The sequence below is a fragment of the Vulpes vulpes genome, chromosome 16 (assembly GCF_048418805.1).
Source record: "Vulpes vulpes isolate BD-2025 chromosome 16, VulVul3, whole genome shotgun sequence".
In the NCBI taxonomy this organism is placed as follows: domain Eukaryota; kingdom Metazoa; phylum Chordata; class Mammalia; order Carnivora; family Canidae; genus Vulpes; species Vulpes vulpes.
Window position 1 is genome coordinate 23,403,927 of NC_132795.1, and position 23,130 is coordinate 23,427,056.

General features: G+C 38.9%; 2 protein-coding genes across 7 annotated transcripts in view; one reads left to right on the forward strand and one right to left on the reverse strand.

Moving 5' to 3' along the window:
• PLCL1 (phospholipase C like 1 (inactive)) overlaps window positions 1–23,130 on the reverse strand; it is a 331,902-nt gene that overhangs the window by 1,653 nt on the left and 307,119 nt on the right. The gene's annotated exons all lie outside the window — the stretch shown is intronic.
• LOC140596018 (tubulin alpha-1C chain) lies at window positions 10,751–13,490 on the forward strand. Its single transcript, XM_072743078.1, has one exon. The coding sequence runs from the start codon at window positions 12,037–12,039 to the stop codon at window positions 13,384–13,386; it is 1,350 nt and encodes a 449-aa protein (XP_072599179.1). The 5' UTR covers window positions 10,751–12,036; the 3' UTR covers window positions 13,387–13,490.

The following is a 23,130-nucleotide window of genomic DNA, read 5'->3' on the forward strand; positions in this document are numbered from 1 at the left end:
TAGAAATATACACCAAAGAAGAAAGTTATGGACCAGGCATATCCTGAGTGACATCACTCTATATATTAAGTGCGGCTGCTCAGTAAGAAAATGGACCCAGACCCTCAGAGCTCACTTTTTCAAGGATTATCCCCAAGTTCTTTAGTAGCACTGTCCAGGGTCTTTGCTCTTTAAGCCAAGGACCTCAACCTGAGCCTTCCCCATCAGTTCTGTGGCTGCCGGTAGCCTCTTGAGATTCCTATAGTAAGAAACAACCTCAGGGGGCCCTCCTCTGCATTCCCCAGGACGGTGCACTCTTCCCTCATCTTGGTCTGAGACTTTGCACACTGCTGCGACTCCTGTCCCACCCAGGCCCAGCATTCCCAGGCTTGGGAGAAAGCGAGGAAAGAAGCTTTCCTTCAAAGAACTGAAAATTAAATCAGCCACTCGGTGTACAGGAACGTAAAAAGTAAAACATCTTCTGTAAAGTAAATCACACACTGTTATGCTTGGTAAGCTGGGGTTTTATATACTGGGTTACCCTTGCAATCTGCCTTTTAATAAATTATTATTACCCACATTCCTTCTGTCTTTTCCATCACCTTAAAGACAATGTTCCCATCTGGCTGATGGAGAAAAAGAGGCTCTAGAGGCTCAATCAAAACAAAAAGCATATGAGGATCACAGGAAATCATCAGCTGTCAGTAACATCAGTGCTTGAGGAAGATTTTTTCTCCTTATTTTTATTCCTTATTTTAGTTCTTCATTAATAATGATTAAGTATGTAGTGCCTGGGTGGTTCAGTTGGTTAAGCATCTGCCTTTGGCTCAGGTCATGATCCCAGGGTCATGGGATGGAGCCCCGGGTCAGGCTCCCTACTCAGCAGGAAGTCTATTTCTCTCTTTTTTTCTCCCTCTGCCCCTCCTCCATTCTCATATTCTCTCTCTCTCTCTCTCTCTCTCTCCCCCCCCCCCCTCTCTCTCTCCAATAAGTAAATAAAATATATATTTTTTTTAAAATGGTGAAGTATATAAGCTGATACCGGCCCTGGGGCCCAAAGGACCAAGTACGGGGCAACCAGAACCTGTTCCTCCCCAGCACAGACAGAAGAGGAGACAGTCCTTCTTCTCTCCCCTCTCCATTCTCACTGCAGTGGTAAAGGAACCCCGAACTGCAGAGGACAATGTGCAGGATGTGGGGTTTACACTGATTGCTGGAGAGTTCCTCCACAAAGCAGAGACTCAGCAAAAGGATAAGTCACCTATTTTATCCAACGTGCTCCATGATACACTATTTAATTTGATAAATGGTTTTGCCTCTGAGGAAATTTGTGTTAAAAAATGCCTTAGAATATTTCATTCCTCAAAACCTACTCAGGTACTTGCCAATCCTACCTACGTAATAACAGCTAAATCCTCTGATAATAGGCTTTAACTTAGCGGGATGCATCAGGATGGGTTTGCCTAACATTTCGTTAAAGTATACTTACCCCCATCACCTCAATCACAGAAAAGGGATTTTATAAGTAGATTTGGAAGTTTTATCGTCTAGCCTTCTCTCGAGGAGAAAAGAGGCAGAGCCTGATGAGGTTTAGCGACTGACCCAAGGTCACAGCTGGTAAATGACTCAGCTGGGACTAAAGTCCCAATGCTCTACTTCGATTCACTGCTCTACTTCCTACACCATTTTTATAATTTAGACTAAGACTAAAGACTAAGAAATGAACACTCTGTCAGATAGAGATGGATCTTTCAAGGGAAAAATATTCACTATGCCAGCAGAATTTGGGGAGTCAGTTCTGAACAGTGCAGACGTAATAAGTTCCCTTTGGACACTGAAAAACAAAGTCACATTCACTCTGTAAAAATGCAATGCTTTAATAATGATAGTACACATAAAGTGCTTACTCTGCCCAGGGAGTCTTTTTGTGTGTGTGTGTGCTTTACGTATATTCATTCATTCAACTGTCAGAGCAACCCAATGAAGATATAGGCACTTTTCCTATTCTCGATTTACTGATTAAAATTTTTAAAAAAGAGCTAAGGTCCAGGGTGGTCACCTTTCCCAGAGTCATGCAGCTGCAGAGTGGTAGAGCTGGGGCTTAAGAAAAGTCCAACAGTTGGCTCCAGAGTCTGTAGTCTTAAATACCACATGATATGGCATCTCTTCCAGGAAAATCGTGTGCTCTCTACAAAGCACATTAAAGCCTCCCATTCATTGTTACCCATGAAAACAACACAGATATAAAGATAATCATTGCTCACGTGGCACAGTTTGAGAGAACTCAGAGGTGGTATCTAGAGTTAGGAAGACCAGGTACACCAAGGACACGCTGGCAAGGACCCAAGTCAGACTATCTTAGTTTTGCTCTTTGCTCCAGCAATTTCTCCCTGGGCCATTTGCTATTCTGTAAACATGAAAATAACCTTCTGCCTTCCTCACAGTTTTAAAGATTAAAGAAAATATGTTGAAGAGTTGTGTGTAATTTAAATAATCACAAATAAACTCTGCTATAAGATGATGCAAAAAGCAGGTATCACAGTCTATTACAATGAGTATCTTGGTACTGTACATAGGTTAACATATAAATTGTACTAATCTGTTTTAAATGCAGCTGCAAGAGTCTGTTTGACAGAGATATGTATATTGCTACTGTACAAATTGAAAGATTCCTTTAAAAACCAAACTGCATTAATAAAAAGATCATATCTACACTCATTTTCAGTGTTACTTTTAAGAGATTGCTTTCCTTTTAGTTTTGAAAGTTTCCTTAAGCATTTTAAAATTGCAACAGAAGCAAAGTTGGCATCTTTCCTAACTGCAAGAGCAAAACATGCAAAAATATCAAGCTTGATGCCACTAATATGTAATGCTCTCATATCCCTTTCCCTGCAGCGGGTTATGAAACATATCTAATTAATCAGCCAAAATGTCATCTCGTCAGTTCTGAGAGGTGGCATCCAGGCCCAAATGCCAGACTGCACCCGTTCTGGTACACAGAAGTCAATCTCTCCAGAAAACAATGGCCAATTGGAGAAAACAGTTTGTGCCAGAGCACGAAAACACAACTACATCATCTCCTGATAGCCAGGAGACAACACGTCCTGGCTGAATGGTACAGGCAGAAAAGAAATTGAAAGAGAAACTCAATTGTTAGCTAATAGAAGAAAACAAATGAAAGACTAATTTTACTTTTGAGTTTTTACATTTTATATCGAAGCACTTATGTAAAAATTTTGTTTTCTGTTTTTTAAAGAAGCAAGAATAAAGGTCATCTTTCTGTTCTGTGGCTCAAGGAACCCACTCCTTGAGTCCTCCCTATTAGGATATAAGATCCAGGAAAGACTCACAGTAGGCAAAAGAGTGAAGTTTATTGTTAATGACCCCCATGCTGGTACTCCTTTCTAGTGCTTTCTCCCATTTTATGTGCAGCAACTTCCCCTGGCCAACGAGCACCCCTCTTTCTTCTCTGCTATATTCCTTCTCAAACTCCTAACAAGCCAGCTTATATGGTATCTCCTCTGTCAAACATCTTTGTCCTATATATCATTTCCTACAAGACGTATCAGGTATTCAGATTAGCTAATCAATTTAAAGGGATTAGTGTGTAGTGTGTATTTAAGGAGAATTCTAACAGGCATTTCTAAAGAATACGCTCAAAAATTCTCCTCAAATAGAGGTCTTGGAAGAGAAGAAGAGAAGAGAATTTTAGTTGGTATTATATAAATTGAAACACTTCTTGGATATTAAAATATCTCTGGGATTGTTATGGCCTGGAATGTAAAATTAATGTACGATGTGATCATTGACACTTGACTTGAAAGAAATGTCAAGCTGCTGCCAACGTTTCAATATTCTAGCAATCTCGTGGCAATTTGTAGTTTCTCTCCACTGATGTTAGGGATGGTTCAGAAAAAAAAAAAAAACAAAAAAAAAACAAAAAAACGAGGACTGCTTTAACCCAAAGAAAAGCAAATGTAATAGAGGGCATTTCAGGCAGACTGACGCTGATGGGACAACAGGACTATCAAAAGTCTCAAGGCCAATGGCCACCAACTCAGTCACCACAATTTGGCTTCCAAAATTAAGAATCCATGGAAATCCCAGCACATTTAAAGAGTAACTCTTGACATCACAGAAAACCAGAGAGGTCACTATAGATATTTTGAATCTAAAAATCAGTGATGATTAATAAATTTTTTAAAAAGAGAGATTAAGTAGTCATAATCAAATCCTTGCAACTGCATTAGATTGCAATTAAAATACATTATCTAGAAATCAAGAAATATCTGATGCAATTTAGACTGTAAATGGGGTTGCTGTACAATATCACAAGTTTTATTACTACTAACTTTATTGCTGACAATAAAATACTATCACAACCCTACACAGAAGCTAACATTTATTGAAAACTTATTGAACAATCTATCAAAAGACATTCAAGATTTTTATAATTCCTCTACTAAGAAAGGCAGCTCCCTCCCTGCCCAGCATTGTTTAAAGGTAATTTTGACTACAATCTGGCAGAGTCACTTACAAAAGACATCCACGACTCCCTCACACCCATTTTTCCCATGAACTGCACTATCCCTTGTATTATTAGTGCATAAAAGAGCAGGACTAGTGTCATGACTGGTGTCCTTGTCACGTGTGAAGGAAATGCGTGGGTTGTTCAGGGCACACCACAAATATTTAAAGAAGCTAACTGAGACTCTGGGAATGGATATACCCTCACATATACAGACCTATACACATAAACAAATGTAGCTCTGTCTCCAGGCAGACTCGAATGTAATTTTTCAGCACATATTCAATGGCAGATTGATTCTCCTGATGTACTTTCATGTAAGAGTCCACACCTACAGCTAATGTCAATGGCTATGAACAATACTGCAGTAAAAGTCAGCCACAGACAGCGTGGTGGAATTAGCAGCTCTTTATTTGTTCCAGCTACCATGTCATGGTGGGTCGTGCTCTACTACCATCTTACTAGTTCAAAAACCATGCTTTTTGGGAATATCAGTATTATCTGAAGAGGTTAAATGTTCTGCTCTAAATAAGTGGAAATAACTACTACAATGTTCTTTATTTGAGAAATTAAAATAGCAGATCAAAAACTTGGTGGTAAAGTCATGGCAGATATTATTTCTCTTGATGTGACATTTCTAGAATAATTGGGTAAAGCTCTGCAAAGACGGCCTAGAATTCTTGCTCTCCAGAACAAAAGCCTCGCTATGTAGGGAATGTAAACAAGATGGGAACAAGAGTTATAGGGCACAAAAGTGTCTCTTAGATTATAGAAAAAATACCTTAATTGCATCAAAATAGAAGTTTCCATTGCATTTAATTATCAACAGTCAGATTTATTATTTTTCAATACCTTGGCAACCAAATATTCCAACCGCATTCTACTCACCAGTTAAAAAGTTGGATTTTAACTCTGAGTTCTCAAGAAATATGGATGAATAATTGTAGACAGTTTTGTTCTAAGAACATTGGCTTAATTGAGCTTTTATGTTACTCTTTGCCTAAAACTCTGAACTCAAAACAAGTTGACACTGTTTTCAAATCTTTATTACATAATGCAATCAAATTATTTCATTCTTAAAGGAACAGAAAGGGGACTACATTGGACATGTTCTCCTGACCCATTATAGTTTATAATCTTATATAAAGTTCAGGTTTTTACTTTTTTCAGGTTTTTAAATTAGTTTTGTGACTGATTAATTTTAGTATTGGTTATAAACTCCAATTAATCAAATGTTTCTAAAGACTGTGGAAACAGAACAGGAAAAAGTCTCTTTTTTTTTTTTGAATAAGTCTTTTTAATATCCGAGAATCTAATTCTGAAGTGAGACTAGTTCATGAAATGTAGAAGATATTTCCAAGAAATTTTGAGAATAATTTAATACCAAAGAGAAGATAACATTGCAAAATAAAGCAGAATTACATGTTTAATAAGCGCAACTATACAAAAGGCTACAAAAAATTTGAAGGTATAATCTGTTGAAATTCAACATACTGAAAATTACATTTGAAAGTTAAATCTGAGAACTTATGTTTTAAGACCTTTCAAATAAAATCTTTTTCCCCATTTCTTTTTCAAATAACATCCTGCATTGTTGCAATAGCTTTCTCATCAGGAAATCTTGACTAATGTGAATGTTGAAGGAATACAGAACCTTATTTCACTTCAAAATGGTAACTAACTGTGTCTTAAGCAGAAAGCCTTTGCATTGACCATGTTTTTTTTTAAAGTAATTTTTAATATGGAAGAAACCATCTTTGTGTTGTTTAGTATATATACAAGTGAAGTAGTTTAACATTATTTAAATACTACTCACTAATAATTATAATTACATCATAGTAATAGAATGAAGATAAAAATCATGATCATCTCAGTAGATGCATAAAGTCATTTGACAAAATTCAACATCCTTTCATGATAAAAACTCAACAAACTGAGTATAGAAGGAACATACCTCAACATAATTCAGGCCACATATGACAAGACCACAAGTAACATCACAGTCAATGGTGAAAGGTTGAAAGCTTTTCTTATAAGATCAGAAACAAGATAGGATGCCCATTCCCACTATTTTTATTGACCATAGTACTGTAAATCCTAGCCAGAGCAGTTAAGCAGAAAAGAAAGAAAGAAGGAAGGAAGGAAGGAAGGAAGGAAGGAAGGAAGGAAGGAAGGAAGGAAAAGAGAGATAAATAGAGAGAAAGAAAGAGTATCTAAATCGGAAAGAGAATAGTAAAACTGTATCTAATTACAGATGACCTAATCTTATATATGGAAAGCCCTAAAGACTACACCAAATAACTGTTAGAACTAATAAATGGATTGGGTAAAGTTGCAGGATACAAAATCAACATACAAAAATCAGTTGTGTTTATCAGTTACAATAAATGATCAGAAAAAGAAATAAAGAAAACAATCCAATTTACAATAACATCAAAAACACTAAAATACTTAAATTTAACCAAGAAGGTGAAAGATCTGCATACTGAAAGCTACAAGATACTGATAAAAGAAATTGAAGAAGACACAAATGAAAGGAAAGATATCTCATGTTTATGGATCAGAAGAATTAATATTATAATATGCATGCTACCCAACGTCATCTATAGATTCAATGCAATCACTATCAAAATTCTACTCACGTTTTTCACAGAAAGTAAAATACAATTCTCAAATTCGTATGTAACCACAAAAGACTGAAAATAGCCAAAGTAATCATGAAAAAGAAGAACAAAGCTGGAGGCATCACACTTCCTGATTTTAAAATATACTACAAAACTACAGTAATTGAGATAGTATAGCATCAAAAGCATAAACTAGAGCCAAAATAAATAAATGGGACTGTATGAAACTAAAAAGCTTCTTCACAGCAAGAGAAACCATCAACAAGATGAAAGGCAATCTACTGAATGAGAGAAAATATTTGCAAACCATCTAATAAGAGGTTGATATCCAAAATACATAAGTGACTCAATATATATACATGTATATATAACAACTCAAAATATTTAACAACTCAATAACAAAAAATAACAAATACAATTAAAAATGGGCAAAAGGCCTAAATAAATATTTTTCCAAACAAGGCATACAAATATTTTTCCAAACAAGGCCAATGGGTACATGAAAAAGTGCTCAACATCCTTAATCATCAGGGAAATGCAAATCAAAACCACCTTACAGCTGTCAGAATGACTATTATTAAAAAGACAAGCGATAACCAGCACTGGCAAAGATGTAGAGAAAAGGGCACCTTTGTTATTGCTGGAAATGTAAATTGGTGCAGCCATTGGGTAAAACAGTATGGAGATTCCTCAAAAATATTAAAAATAGAACTACTATACAATCCAACAATTCCACTCCCAGGTATATATCCAAAGGCAATGAAATCAGGATCTTGAAGAGATATTCATGTCACCATGTACATTACAGCATTATTTATAATAGCCAAGACAGGGAAACAATTTAAGTGTCCATCAAACAAATGAATAGATAAATATATATGTATACATATATCTAGCCATCTTCTTTAATATATATACATACATCTTTAACATATACCTATATAATATGTGTAGCATCCAATAACATTTTAAAAGATGCATTATATATATAATATTCTCATGAATATTATATATTATATATATATAATGCAATATTATTCAGCCTTGAGAAAGAAGGTAAACTTGCCATTTTCAACAACATGGATTCATTTAAAGGGCATTATACTAAATGAAATAAGTCAGAGAAAGACAAATACTAGATGATCTATTTTATGTGTAATCCAAAAAGACAGAATTCATAGAAACAACCATAGTTTAATGGTTGCCAGGGGCAAGGGAAAGGGAAAATGGGTGAAGCTGGTCAAAAGGTACAAACTTTCAATTACAAGATGAGTAAGTTCTGGAAATTTAATGTACAGCATGGTGACTATAGTTAATAATACTGTATTGTACACTTGGAAGGTGCTAAGAAAGTAGATCTTAAACATTCTCACTGCAAAAAAGAAGGCAATCTTATGAAGTGATGAATGTGTTAACTAACTTTCTATGGTAAAGAAATATATATACATATATATTCCTTTATATATATATATTCCTTTATATATATATATTCCTTTATATATATATATTCCTTAAACTTACACAATGTTACATATTAATTATATCTCAATAAAGCTGAAAAATAATAACAATATATTAATAACAATCCAGTAACAACAGTGCTGACAACAGATACCATTAGCGATGGGTAAGATCGCATTAATTAATAAAACGTATTACAGCGAGATACACTTCTTGACCAGAGCTTAAAAAGAAGTATTGGGGCACCTGACTGGCTCAGTCCATGGAGCATGCAACTCTTAATCTCAGGGTTTTAAGTTTGAGCCCATGTTGGGTATAGAGATTACTTAAAAATAAAATCTTTTTAAAAAATGTATAGAATTTGGGACATCTGGGTGGCTCAGTGGTTGAGCGTCTGCCTTTGCCTCAGGTCATGATCCCAGGACCCTGGGAGTCCCACACGGGGATCCCCACAGGCAGCCTGCCTCTCCCTCTGCCTATGTCTCTGCCTCTCTCTCTCTCTGTATCTCTCATGAATAAATAAATAAAATCTTTAAAAATAAATAAGTATAGAATTTAATATTTCCAAATCTCATTTGTTGTCCCTGTTGTATATTGTTCTGAGGGTATATATGTATGAACCAAGACATATCTACATCCTTCTTTGGTTTAGGAACAGTGGTGGTTTCCTTTAGTTATCATGAGAATTTAGGTCTTCATTTTTGCTTTACTCATCTATCTATTCATCACGCAAATATTTACTCAACGGATTCCATATACCAGACTTTGTCTTGACCTGTGGTTCTCAACCCTATCAAAACCGAGGCCCTTTAAAACAAATATTTTGTAAGGCTCCCTTTAGGATCCATACATAAAAGTCAAAAATAATATAAGCTGATTATATATATTAAAAATTAAGTAAATACAGTATCCTAACTATACTGTTAAAGAGAAATAAAGGAATGGTAATCTAAAACAAAATAACATGTATTTTGCAACATGTGAATGCCCAGGCCGTCATACAAGAAACCACAATGAAGTAGGCAGTGGCCTGTACTTACTTAATATGAATTCGCTTAAATTCAAAAGAGAAATAAAGAGATCAGATGCCATTCCACGCACACAAAGAAGACAGAAGAATAACAATGCAGTTGTACCAGATAGACACTAATATGAAAACAAATAATGGCAACAGGCCACACTTATTTGCATATAATAAAAGAAGAAAGGAAATAACCTTAATTAAGATAGGGATAACATGCCAAGACAAGTACAGATTCTCACCATGGAGAAAAAGTGTGATAATCCCACAAGTGAGGAAATGAATATCCATACACCCCACCAAAGCTGCCAAGTCTTCAAAGGTATCTCAAAAGATTTTTTTTGTGTGATTTATAATATCAGCTTCTACTCCTCAGGCCACTGTGGGATGCCATGACTTGTCAAAAATAATTTAAAAATCCAGCATTCCTGGCTGTTTCCACTAACTGTCCCTAGAGAATTCTTCCATCACCTCCACAATTTTCCAAAGTGCCCTCGAGAGGGCAGTACTGCCCTCGTTAAGAACTACAGGGCTGGACTCCAGGTAAGATGGTGAGCACAGATGCCCACATTGAACCCACATAGAACCGAGGTCTAGTTAGGGATACAAGCATAAATTTTAAAAAACCACAAAAATAAAACTATGCGTAACCACAAGTTGTGCCATGTGCTTAAAGGAATGTGATGTGGTGAGAACATGTAGTCTAGGGGGTCGGGTAAGGCTCTCCTGTCCAAGTGACAAATGAGCAACAATTTGGAAGACAGAAAAGCATCTTCGTCTTTTTTTGGCATCTTATAATCAGTGAAATATGATATAAGGATCTTGTGATGCTTGCCTTGAGTCCTCAGTCCTCCTACAGTCTTACTGATACAGATAGAGGTACTACGGGAGAACACGCTGGAAGGTTACTGCCTTTGTGGCACAGCACCAAAGAGCCAAATGCAGCCCATTTGTCCTTATATTTTACCTACTTAGAATGTATTTTGTTTCCTTTAAATTTATACTGAAAAAAAAAATGATAGTGGAAAATATGCATAAAGTATTATTTAGTGACAGTGTCTTTTTGTTCTGCTAAGCAAGAGTTCTTAGCAATTATCTCATATTTTTTAGTTATTTGAGAATCAGGCATGATTTTTTTCAACTTTACAGGTGAAGAAATGGACTAAGGAAAGCTAAGTGACTATAGTGCCCAGGCTCACACAGGAAAAAAGCATGAAGGAAATAACTAATACGGCCTGCTCCCCAGAGCAACAGTTGCTTTTTCTTCAGTGTGTTATTTTTCTTTGCATTTAGTTGCATTACACAATATGCTGCACATGTCACCTAATAGATCTTAGAAATGGAGAGAAGAAAAAATAGCATAAGTTCTATTTGGTTTAAAGAAGAAAAAATCCTTTGAGGAATGCCTGGGTGGCTCAGTGGTTGAGCAACTGCCTTCTGCTCACGTCGTTACCCCAGAGTCCTGGGATTGAGTCCTGCATGGGGCTCCCCATGGGGAGCCTGCTTCTCCCTCTCCCTATGTCTCTGCCTCTCTCTCTCTGTGTCTCTCATGAATAAATAAAGTCATTTTTTATCCTTTGATAAAACCCCCTGAATATCCCATACATAAATACCTCCTTTGTGTGATACTTTAATTTACAATTTTTGCCTTGAATGTGGGTTCAGAGTTTAAAAGAATTTAATGATTTTGATCTGAGTTCAATTTTCAGAAAAGTGAAATACAAAAGCAATGGTAGAAGATTGATGAGGGGGAGAAGTGTGGAGAAGATGATTGGTTTTCCTTTTAAAGATATCATAAGCCCCAATAGATCAGATCCAAAATGATGATTATAGAAGAATTGAATTCATTACAGGCACCAGCTGAACATTTTAAAGGATGTCATTAATGTGAGGACTTGTAGTTCACAGAACCCTGGGATTCTGATTCTCCTTGCAGTATCCACAAGCTCCTAAAAACCTCCCATATTGGCTGACCAAGATGGCAGCACACACAAACTGGCAGCAGAGCCAGAATTCTAGAAGTCATAAAAAATACACAGGACTCTAAGGATTTCATATTTTGTTCATATAATAACAATTTGGCCCAGAGGCTTTGAATTGTAACCATATTGCTCTTCTGGTCAGTGTATAATGTGACTCTGTGTATAATGTGACTCAGCACTCCAGATCGTGCTGTTGGACTACCTAGATTCAAATCCGGGGCTCCACCACTTATCAGCTTTTGACCTTGACCAGGGTCACATGGTGCCTCAGTTTCTTCATCCATAAAATGGCTTCCAAAATTGTACTCATCTCTGGACTTATTACAAGATTAAGAGAGAGTACCACTTCTCCCCCGGACTCCTTGGAAGTCTGTTAGTGGGAGAAACTTGTCGCCGTCCCCTCGCCGCCTCCAGCCCCAAGGAGCCCTTGAAGTCTCAGTCATGCGTGAGTGCATCTCCATCCACGTTGGCCAGGCAGGTGTCCAGATCGGCAATGCCTGCTGGGAGCTCTATTGCCTGGAACATGGCATTCAGCCCGATGGCCAGATGCCAAGTGACAAGACCATTGGGGGAGGAGATGACTCCTTCAACACCTTCTTCAGTGAGACGGGCGCTGGCAAGCATGTGCCCAGGGCAGTGTTTGTAGACCTGGAGCCCACAGTCATTGATGAAGTTCGCACTGGCACCTACCGCCAGCTCTTCCACCCTGAGCAGCTCATCACAGGCAAGGAAGATGCTGCCAATAACTATGCCCGAGGGCACTACACCATTGGCAAGGAGATCATTGACCTTGTCTTGGACCGAATTCGGAAGCTGGCTGACCAGTGCACGGGTCTTCAGGGCTTCTTGGTTTTCCACAGCTTTGGAGGGGGAACTGGTTCTGGGTTCACCTCCCTGCTGATGGAACGTCTCTCTGTCGATTATAGCAAGAAGTCCAAGCTAGAGTTCTCCATCTACCCTGCCCCCCAGGTGTCCACAGCTGTAGTAGAGCCCTACAACTCCATCCTCACTACCCACACCACCCTGGAGCACTCTGATTGTGCCTTCATGGTAGACAACGAGGCCATCTATGACATCTGTCGTAGAAACCTCGATATTGAGCGCCCAACCTACACTAACCTTAACCGCCTTATTAGCCAGATTGTGTCCTCCATCACGGCTTCCCTCAGATTTGATGGAGCCCTGAATGTGGATCTGACGGAGTTCCAGACCAACCTGGTGCCCTATCCCCGCATCCACTTCCCTCTGGCCACATATGCCCCTGTCATCTCTGCTGAGAAAGCCTACCATGAACAGCTTACCGTAGCAGAGATCACCAATGCATGCTTTGAGCCAGCCAACCAGATGGTGAAATGTGACCCTCGCCATGGTAAATACATGGCTTGCTGCCTGTTGTACCGTGGCGACGTGGTTCCCAAAGATGTCAATGCTGCCATTGCCACCATCAAGACCAAGCGCAGCATCCAGTTTGTGGACTGGTGCCCCACTGGCTTCAAAGTGGGCATTAACTACCAGCCTCCCACTGTGGTACCCGGTGGAGACCTGGCCAAAGTACAGCGAGCTGTGTGCATGCTGAGCAACACCACAGCCATTGCTGAGGCCTGGGCTCGCCTGGACCACAAGTTTGACCTGATGTATGCCAAGCGTGCCTTTGTTCACTGGTATGTGGGTGAGGGCATGGAGGAAGGAGAGTTTTCTGAGGCCCGTGAGGACATGGCTGCCCTGGAGAAGGATTATGAGGAGGTTGGAGCAGATAGTGCTGAGGGAGAGGATGAGGGTGAAGAGTATTAACCTGTCTGCTACGATTTTACACTCCATTGTCTTGGGACTGTCTTATTTCTGTTGTGGAAGCTGTCTGTTGTGGTCCTAACTTGTCAATAAAAGTGATGTTTCTATTTAAAAAAAAAAAAAAAAACAAGATTAAGAGAGATAATACGTGTGAATTCTTTAGAATAATATGTGGCAAATCCTACTGATGGTTAGCTACTAAAATTATTCTATAAACAGAAAATTCTAAAGTTTCAGTAAATGCTATTAATAATGACAATGTTATAGATGTCTACTGTACTCCACATTACAAAATGAGAGGAAACAAAAAAAACTTTGAAACTTAAAAAAAGACAAGTTGACAAAATGGAGGGAATAAACAGTTACCGAGAATAAAATTTAGGATTGATAACCTGTGAAAAATCCCACAATGATTAAAATTAAAAGAGTAATAATTCCATTGATGAGGCAATTTTCCTTGGTAGACCCAAGGATGTGTCATCCTCTCCCCTGCAAATTCTGGTTTTCTTGTTCATAATTTAGAGTTTATAATATTGCTCAGTGTAAAACACCAAAGCATTCATTGCTCACTATTGGAATAAGAAATGTTAAACAGCCATTTTATTTAAGGCAGATGAGAAAGTAAAAATGAACTGAAATCATCTGTCACCAAAAGAAATTAATGACAAACATTATCTTTTGTGACAGACCCATTATATTTCTGAAGATACCATAAGATAGGTTCCTGCAAGGGTGTTCTGGTTAAGAAGCCATCTGTCTGCTTTGGGCAAATGACTGTGAGCCTAATCCACTTACAGAAAATGTCAACAAAATTGTTTCAACACCAGTGAGCTGAATAATAGAAGCCCCTGAGCTAAACTTTAAAAATATGACTCAAGTGCAGAACACTTCATGAATTTAGGTTTGTGTGATGATACTGGTATCCTGAGAATTCTGTTGCAGTCATTTTGACAAAAGAACTATTCAATAAAACAGTAAGAATCCAGTGCCTGTTGGTTGCCCTGCTCTCTGCTCTTTCCTTCCCATTATTGTGATCATTTGCTTCTACGTCAACAAATCTAATAAGAGAGGACAGAGGATTAGTATCAACCTTTAGCAAGGTGACAAAGTAATTAATTGCATTTCAAATGAAATTTCAGTAATGGATGGTCATCAGCACAAAAAAAAAAATTACTATTTAAAAGTTCCAATATCTCAAATTAACTTTCATGGGATAATAAATGACCCTGAAAGCCGAATTCACATGTCTTGAGTGCTTTGGGCCAAACACAGAAGGAGTTTCTACAGAAAACCTCCACTTGGCAAGCTCACACTCTTTCCATTGCAAAAAGATCATTTATGGCAATTTGAAAGATGTAGGATGCTTCAGACCCCAAAGCAGACAAAGACTATAGGCACAGTTCCTAGTACTAAAAGAATACTTTTAAAAATGCATTCTATTTGCTTGGTATAGTTTCACTGTAAGAAATTACGGATTATGTTGCTTAAACTATTGACTACTTCAACTATCCAAAAAAAAAAAATATCTGCAAAAATGTGAGAATAAGAGTGTAGATGTAATAACAACAGGCCACCAAATGACCTGATCACAAAGTGGCTTTAGCTGCTTAATCACCCCCACGGTGTGGAGAATTTCATCAAGCAAGTGATATTTTGTGACATCTGGTCTTGGGCTGCACAATTCTAGGGGCACCGTCACACAGCCTTCTATGTGCATGGCATTCCCTGCAGCCCACTGATGGCCATACTGCATGTGGTTTAGATGTGTCCTTTTACCAAGGACATCTTTATTCTCTGCAAAGTCATAACACTTTTAAATAGTCTGAAATTGTCCCCTTTAGGAACGTTCCGTGGTGTGTGCAGGGTAACCCATCCTGCAGCCCTGTAGGCACCCAGTTACACTGGCATGAGTCCTAACTTGTGTCCATGGCAGTGGCCAAATAGCTATTAGCTAGAAATTCATAAAGGGACAACTGCCCTGCATGTTCCACCCAACAGGTCATTTTTTAATTAATGAAGGTAAGGCAGCTATCAGATGAAATGGCTTTTTCTTATTAGTAGTTAAATCAAGGAGTGGCCAGCTTGGCTCCCTCCACAATGACTGATTGGAGATTTGGTCAGTAATGAGGTGTTCATTGTTGTTGCCTCATATCCAGCTGCGCGTTTGGTTAAACACCAGACTACCAATACACCAAGGAAATGTCAAGACTTGTTTTCCCTGATCTGAGACTCCCTCAAGTTTCAGATCTCAAACTCAAGCCATCTACAACACGAAACTACTAGCAAGATATTTTGCTCCAACATGTCGTTTATTTTTAAAATTACACCACACAAAAGTTGAAATAGTAGTATCTATATTTACCAACTGTTCATACTATGTCATTTTGGCTTAATTGATCATATATATATATATATCACCCTAAATATCTTAGTAGGCATATCATGAAAATAAGGACATAGTCATCCACTATTATTACCCGAACGAAATTAGCACTCATTCAGCAATTTCATCTGATATGAAGTGCATGTTAAAGTTTCCCTTTCCCAAATGTCCCAAAATATCTTTAATAGCTTTTTAAAATCCAGAATCCAATCAAGGTTCACACATTATTAGCGCCTCTGAAAATAATGATCCAGCTATGTGACGTTAGAGTAAAAGCCTGAGCGGCAGAGCACACAGAGAGACTCAACAGCAAGTTCACAGCAGTGAATCTCACTTTCCTGAAAGACACACATTTCCACAGCATCACCCTGTCCACCTTCTGGAAAATGCACCATTAAATCATCACATACACCTGTCAAAACATTTCTTCAGAATGCCAGACACCATCACTCTTACATTCTTATTTTTAAATCAACTTTATAAATATATACGCCTGGAAAAATTCATCATACGTTCACCAGCCCATTCAGTTTTATGAGTGCCAGGCTGACACCTCCCTAAATACTCATCCTATCCAGGCCTCATATTTCTCCCTAGATAACTGTGAAAATCAAACGTCAAAAACTAGTGGGAGAGAGCATTCATATTCAATTCCGATATTTCAGTAGCAATATTTTTTAGGCCTTCGATATGCAGACCAAAAAACCGCACACATTTTTGGGTGAACTTTAAATTATACCACGTAGGAAATACAGGACAAGCTTTGTGTGATCCTGTCCAAGCGCACAGACCCTTGCTAAAGAAAGTAGCCCCAGGGTGACCTTGAGGTGGGATGGCCCTACCCTACTATCAGAGCCTGCCTCTGGCCACAGCTAGCTGGACGGAGCATTCACACACAGCTCAAGAGTGCTGGCCAGTTAATAGCTGGCCAGTGACCTGTGAGCTAGCCTGACTCCAGGCAGCAATGATGGCAATTAGTGAAAGCAATCAGATTAACGCTCTCAGAAGGTGACCTGGGACATTCAAAGAGCCTTAGTCAGAAAGAGGTGCTAGAAAATACACAGAGGAAAACAAGAAAGGGAGAGAGCTGAGCATTTCCAGGGCCACCATGCTCGAAAAAAAATCTACAATTCTTGCTCCTAAGAGAGGAAAAAATCCCGGTCCCCTAAAGCCTGCTTGGATTGCAATGGTCTTGCAGCCCAAGTTTCTGTGAGGCTGCCCATTCTGTGGCTTCTCTCCTCAGGAGACATGTTTCCTGCCTTGCCACATATATGCTTCTCACCTGAGAAAGCTTCAATGAGTCCCTGTTCCCTGTAACTCAGGTAAAAAAAGAAGAAAAAAAAAAATCACCATCACCACCAACAACAAAAACACATTTAAATGAGAAGTGCCAGGCCTGTTACAGTTTTAACACCATGAATGGTTGATAATCAAGGGAAAATAGTGTTTAAATCATGCTTTTGTCCCAGCTACAGCTTTCTAAGCTTCTCACAGAGAAAGCCAGAATCAGTCACAAGGATAAAAAGGACAGTGATGTGGCTGATGTCTGCAGTGGAAAGAATGATGAACAAATTAGGAACTGGCTGTGTGACCTTGGAAATATCACTGCTAACTCCTGTGGGTGACAGTTTCCTTTTTTATTAAAGAAGGGGGTTGGATGAAATGTTCTTTGAGCTCACCTTATATACTGAAAGTCTGTCATTTATTAATTAGGGCTCAGATTAAAATTGCTGTGTTAAAATTCATCATTTAATTATTTTAAATAAGAGACCATCTAGCAGGAAGGAGATAAGGAAGCAATGAAAGTGTTATGATAGAGGAACAACAGAGCACTGTGGAAAGCACATGGCAGAGATGTCTAACCCTGCCGGAGATGGAGGGGTTAGAGAAAAGGTGTCCTGACAACTGGGTACCTGAGCTCATACCTGAAGCACAGATACAGTGTCCCCCCAACCCCCTCCCACTCCAAAGACACTCCTTTGAAACAGAGGGGACAGTTCCTGTAACTGCTCAGCATGAAAGTCCAGCTGGTGCCACCGAGGAACTGGAAAATTTTCCCCGTGGCTGAAGGAGCCCACGGAAGAGGAAGGCAATGAGAGGTGAAGCTAGAGAGGAAAGAGATCACAAAGAGCTCCACAGGGGTAGTAGTTAGGAAATTTGCAGTAGGCACCATGGGAAACCTTGGAGGGGCTTTAAGCATACAGAGTGGCCATGGCCAGACTTCTGTTTAGAAAGGTTACCTCAGCTGCTGCACTGCAGAGGGGGGCAGAGTATATGGGAGAGGAAAGACTTTTCACTAACTCAAGTGATAAATGAAGAGAACTAAGCTATGGGAATGGAGATCACTCAGAGAGATATTTCAGAGGTTGACCCAACAATATTTGCTAATAGCTTAGAGGTGGAGGTTTAGGAAAAAGATCAAGAATAACTCCCAGGATGCTCGCATGGATAACTCCAGATTGTCATTCATTCTTTCATTCATCCATTCATTCACTCAAGTAGAGATACCAGTGATGTCTCTGAGGCAAGTGGCAGATGTGCATGGAGATGAACAACTTGAGAAGAGACCTCGCCAGTGTGATGCCTGGAGGGTAACAGAAAGGGAGGGGTGGCAAATGGAGGTTTTCTAGAGATAAAGAGAGACCCATGGACCAACGATACACATTTGGGATTTGACAACAGAGTAAGGGTAATGAAAACCATTTGCATGGACACTGTGAGTCAAGGAGAAAGGATGGAGTGAGAAGAGAGCCTAGGCTAGAACCCTAAGAAACACCAGTATTTAGCAGCTGAACAGAGGAAAGGAAACTTGTGGAAACCTCTGGGAAGAAAGCATCAGAGATGTAATAGGAAGACCAGGAGAAGCAGATGCAAGAAGGAGGGGTGGCCAGCCATCCAGAATGTTCCCAAGTGGTCAAGGAAAATAAGCTAAAAACTGTCCACAAGATTTCGTGACAAGAAGGTGACTGGTGACCTTGGTGAGAATGTTTTAATGGAGTGTCAGAGGAAAGATAGATTAAAGTTGGCTAAGGACTGTGTGGGAGGTAAGGAAGTGGATTCAGCAAGTGTAAACAACCTAGTTAAGAAGTTTGGCTGTGTAGGCGAAGAGAGAGATAGGAAGTAGGGTAGCTGGAGGGGAGCTGAAAGTCTTTCATAAAAGCCATTTTATATGTATAAACACATGCTGAGCAATGAATTGTGAAAGGAAAAAGACAAAATATGAAATGGAATTCCTAAAAGCCTCTACTTCTTGGATTGATCTTCTAAGTCGATTTTGCTAGTATCCTAATACTCTTTCTCCTTACTTTAGAGCCCTTCTATTGGTATGAGGTGGGAAAGTTACTCATCCATTAAAAATGTAAAGCATGGTAATTTAAACATATAAGTAAATCTATGTAAATTTAAAAATTAAAAAGCAAGGATATCATAGTGCATGAATTTATGGCTACGTCTAGAAAATGAAGAATTCTCACATTGCCCACCAGGTGGCTCCCCTGTTTCGGGCTTAGGGAGGGAGTTCCTGACTGTCCACAAAAAGCTTGTGCTCCAATTGTTAGAAGCGGCCTTCCAAAACAGTCTGGTCAATTCTTCTGCCTCCATGTAAATTTGCACCTCGGTCACGCTAAGTATGTAAAAGTGTCCTCAAAGACATTCTGAAAACTTAAGGAAATCATCAAAAACCATCAGTGTATCACCGACCTGTATAAGTTCGCATAGTAGAGAATGATTTTCACAGAAGGAAAATATCTTAGTGAAATCTGAACTAATCATGCCTCCTGAAAGGCCAAAAAAAAAAAAAAAAAAAAAAAAATCTAGCCATTTGCTTTTACAATTTGGTGAAAGGAGAAAAAAATGATAACTAAAGTTATTTTCTATAATAAAAAATAAATAGGTTAACCTATCAATGCCTCTTACATGTATAAGGCGGTATCTTTATACTTGTTATTTGGAAAGTAGAAATATATACAATTCTATGTAATATGGCCTAAAGTTCTAGGGTTCAAGTAATCTGTTGATAGTTAAAAGACATAAAGATCTTTCCTCTACACGTGATAGGGGTTGTTAGCATGATTCAGCACGGGATAAATGTTACCACTGTCCATTTATGGATATTCACAGTAAGGAAGATATATGGATTGAAGGGACACTGAATCAGTACACCCCATAGATACTTCCTTTAGCCCTTCTCCCATCCTGCTTTGCCTGAAACATCTACCAGAAATAAAAGAGGAAAGGGTGAAAGTCAGTTTTACAACTATGAGTGCACAAAGGGACTAAGAATACACACACACACATACACACACGCATTCACCTTAACAGCAGTAAAAACCAGCTTCCTTCACTTGCCAACCTTCCTAGGAAACAGTTCTATCATTTTTTAATTTGCTAACCGTGCAGAATGAATGTTAACCCCTCAAGTTTGAGACTCAGTTGGAAATGAGAGAAGGGCCGAGGAAGGGATGGCTCCCTTCATGCAGCTCCTTGGGGAATCCTCATGGCTGGGGGAGCAGATCATTTTACCACCACTTTTTTCCATATGTCCTTGTTTTCTGAGAAACTTGGAGGGAAAAAAAATCCAAACAATTCGCCTCTGAGCAAAATCACCTCAGACAGCAGCAAAGACCACCAGATATGGATATTGGGAGAACTGCAGAGGGTTGCCATGGCTGGAGCATAGAGGTAAGTGAAAACTAATAGAAGAAGAATGAAAGCACCTGGTTAAGGGAACTGACCTACTTAACAAGATAGCAACCTCACTAGAGGCAAATTAAAGGAATTGTATACACCTAGGCAGGATTTTATAACTCTGTCACCCTAAAGACTTGAGAGGCTCTATCTCTCTAAGGAATATATCTGTTTGTCACTATTTGTTTGTTTCATGTGGCCATATTTGTTATGCTGCTTAAGTAAACATTCACATAATGTCTATTTGGAACAAACACTGAAGCATTCTAACCATCCACTAGCGGGATCCCATGGGCCACAATTCCCTACTCTGTAACTTTCCATATCTATGCGTTGGAGCAGCCAGGCTGACACCTGCCAGGAGACGTTTCAGTACTAGAGAGGAATCAATGGATCCTGGCAGCAGGCTCAGCTGCCTTCAAAGGGTGACCTTTAGGTGTGGCAGCAAAAGCACATCCCCCACCATGATATATTATTTGTTCTAATCCTCAGCTTCAGGTCGCATATTTTAATAAAGTCTTCCACTAACATCCACTTCAAGGGTATTAAACCAGCACAGCTGATTTTCTTCCTCTCTGCCCACATAGGATTCTTTCCTCTTTTCTCTTGTACTTGGAGAAACGGAGACTAACTGTACTGACGCTGAGATGAACTCCCCCAGCTGTGGAGAGTCCGAGTGTTGCTGTCCTATTTTAAAGTAACAGTCTCCAGAGCTCTTCATATCTCTCTGCCACAGGATGTTTATTTTCTATAGTCAGGGTGTTTTTTTTTTAATAAAAAGAAAAATATAAAAACCCCTTAGCTTCTATGGATAAATTGCTCATAAATACAAAAATGAGTACTCAAAGAATGCAAAACCTCCATGTTCATAATACGAAGGGGAAAAGAAATCTGCCCATCGTTTAAAATGAAGTCCCATTTCTCATTTTGAAGGCCAGACTAAGATGAGATTTGTACTGTGGCCTGCAGCCAAAAGTACAAAAGGACTATTTTGGTAGATGTATATATCTTCCAGTCTCTAAGGAATTAACAGTTAAGAATTCCCTTTTTTACTTCATAATTCTGGTATACCTCTATAGCCCAGACAGTGTTTGCCAAAGAAAATTTCTGCAATGATGAAACTACTCTATATCTCTGCTGCCCAATATGGAAATCACCAGCCACATGTGGCTATGAGCACTTGAAATGTGACTAGGGCCCCTGGAGGACTGAATATATAATTTTATTTAATTTTAGTTATTTTTATTTTAATAGACATCCATAGCTAGTTTTTCCATGTTGGACAGCACAGGCTACAAATGATGCCAAACTTCAGCGATGTAATGAATTAAGTAAAATTATCTTTTACTCTTTCCAACCTCTTTCCTGACATAGCACTTGCCACAATTACAATTTAATAACTAATTATAGCTTGCACTTTTTAACATCTGCATCTCGCATAAGAACACTCACTCCTTGAGTGCAATGGCTGCGTCCATCATGTACCCAGCTATATTCCCAGCAGCTTAGCACAAGGTCTTGCCTAAAGCAGGGATCCAAAGCATTTGTTGAATGAAAGAATAAATTAGGTGCCACTGAATACGCATTTGCCTCAGCCTAGAATTTCTCAGGACCACTGACATCCACTCCCGGCAAAATCTTGTCCAACTTTTTAACTCTATCAAGGAACACCAATTCACCCAAAAACTAACCCATCCTTTTATAACCAATCTATTGCCACTACCTTTTACTCAGGCCCTTTTATAAACAAGAATTTTCTGGAGAAAATAACCAAAGGACTGGTCATGATGCTAACAGCAATTCCAAGGTCAAGTGGAGTGGCAACAGGTATTTCTAGAGGAGACAGGAGCCAGTGGTGTATAATGGATATATCTGGTAAGAGATGTAGGCTGATAGAATTCTTCTAACCACATCACTAAGGAGACCATCCTAACTGCCCACATAAGAACAAGTCATGTGACCATGTATGCCCCACTTCACATAAAAATGTATACAAATTAAATTATATTTTTCAGCCAACAATCAATAGAAAACTGGATTTCTTTCTTCCCCTTGGCAGATTTTATATTAGGAAACTCCTCAAACTTTAGTTTTCAATCCTTTTCATCCTGGGTCACTGCTACAGACTGAATGTTTGTGTCCCTCCAAAACTGATATGTTGAATCCCCAGTGTGATGGTATTTGGAAGTGAAGACTTTGGGAGGTAGTTAGGTATAAATGAGGTCACAGGGGTTGAGATTGGTGCTATTTTAAGGGAATAAAGAACTCAAGCTCACTCTCTCTCCATTATGTGAGGAAATCAGGAAGATGGTTGTCACCAAAACCTGACCTTCTGACACCCTCAGGCTTCCCAGCCCCTAGTACTGCGAGATATAAATGTGCATTGATTAGGCCATTCATTTTATGGTATTCTTGTTATGGTAGCACAAACTAAGACAGTCACTGTGCAAGTTTGCTAGGGCTGCTATAACAAAGTATCACAGGAATAATCAAGCAGATTAAATAGCAGAAGTTTATCTTCTCACAATTCTGGAGGCTAGAATCTGTTATCAAGGTGTGGGCAAGGTTGGTTTCTTCTGGGCCTCTCTTCCTGGCTGATGGATAGCCTTCTTCTCCCTGTGTCTTCACATCAACTTTCTTGTGTGTGTGTGTGTGTGTGTGTGTGTGTTTAATCTCCC

Bases quoted from the DNA above. Each gene is read 5' to 3' on its own strand.
- LOC140596018 (XM_072743078.1), top strand. From the start codon at position 12,037: ATGCGTGAGTGCATCTCCATCCACGTTGGCCAGGCAGGTGTCCAGATC.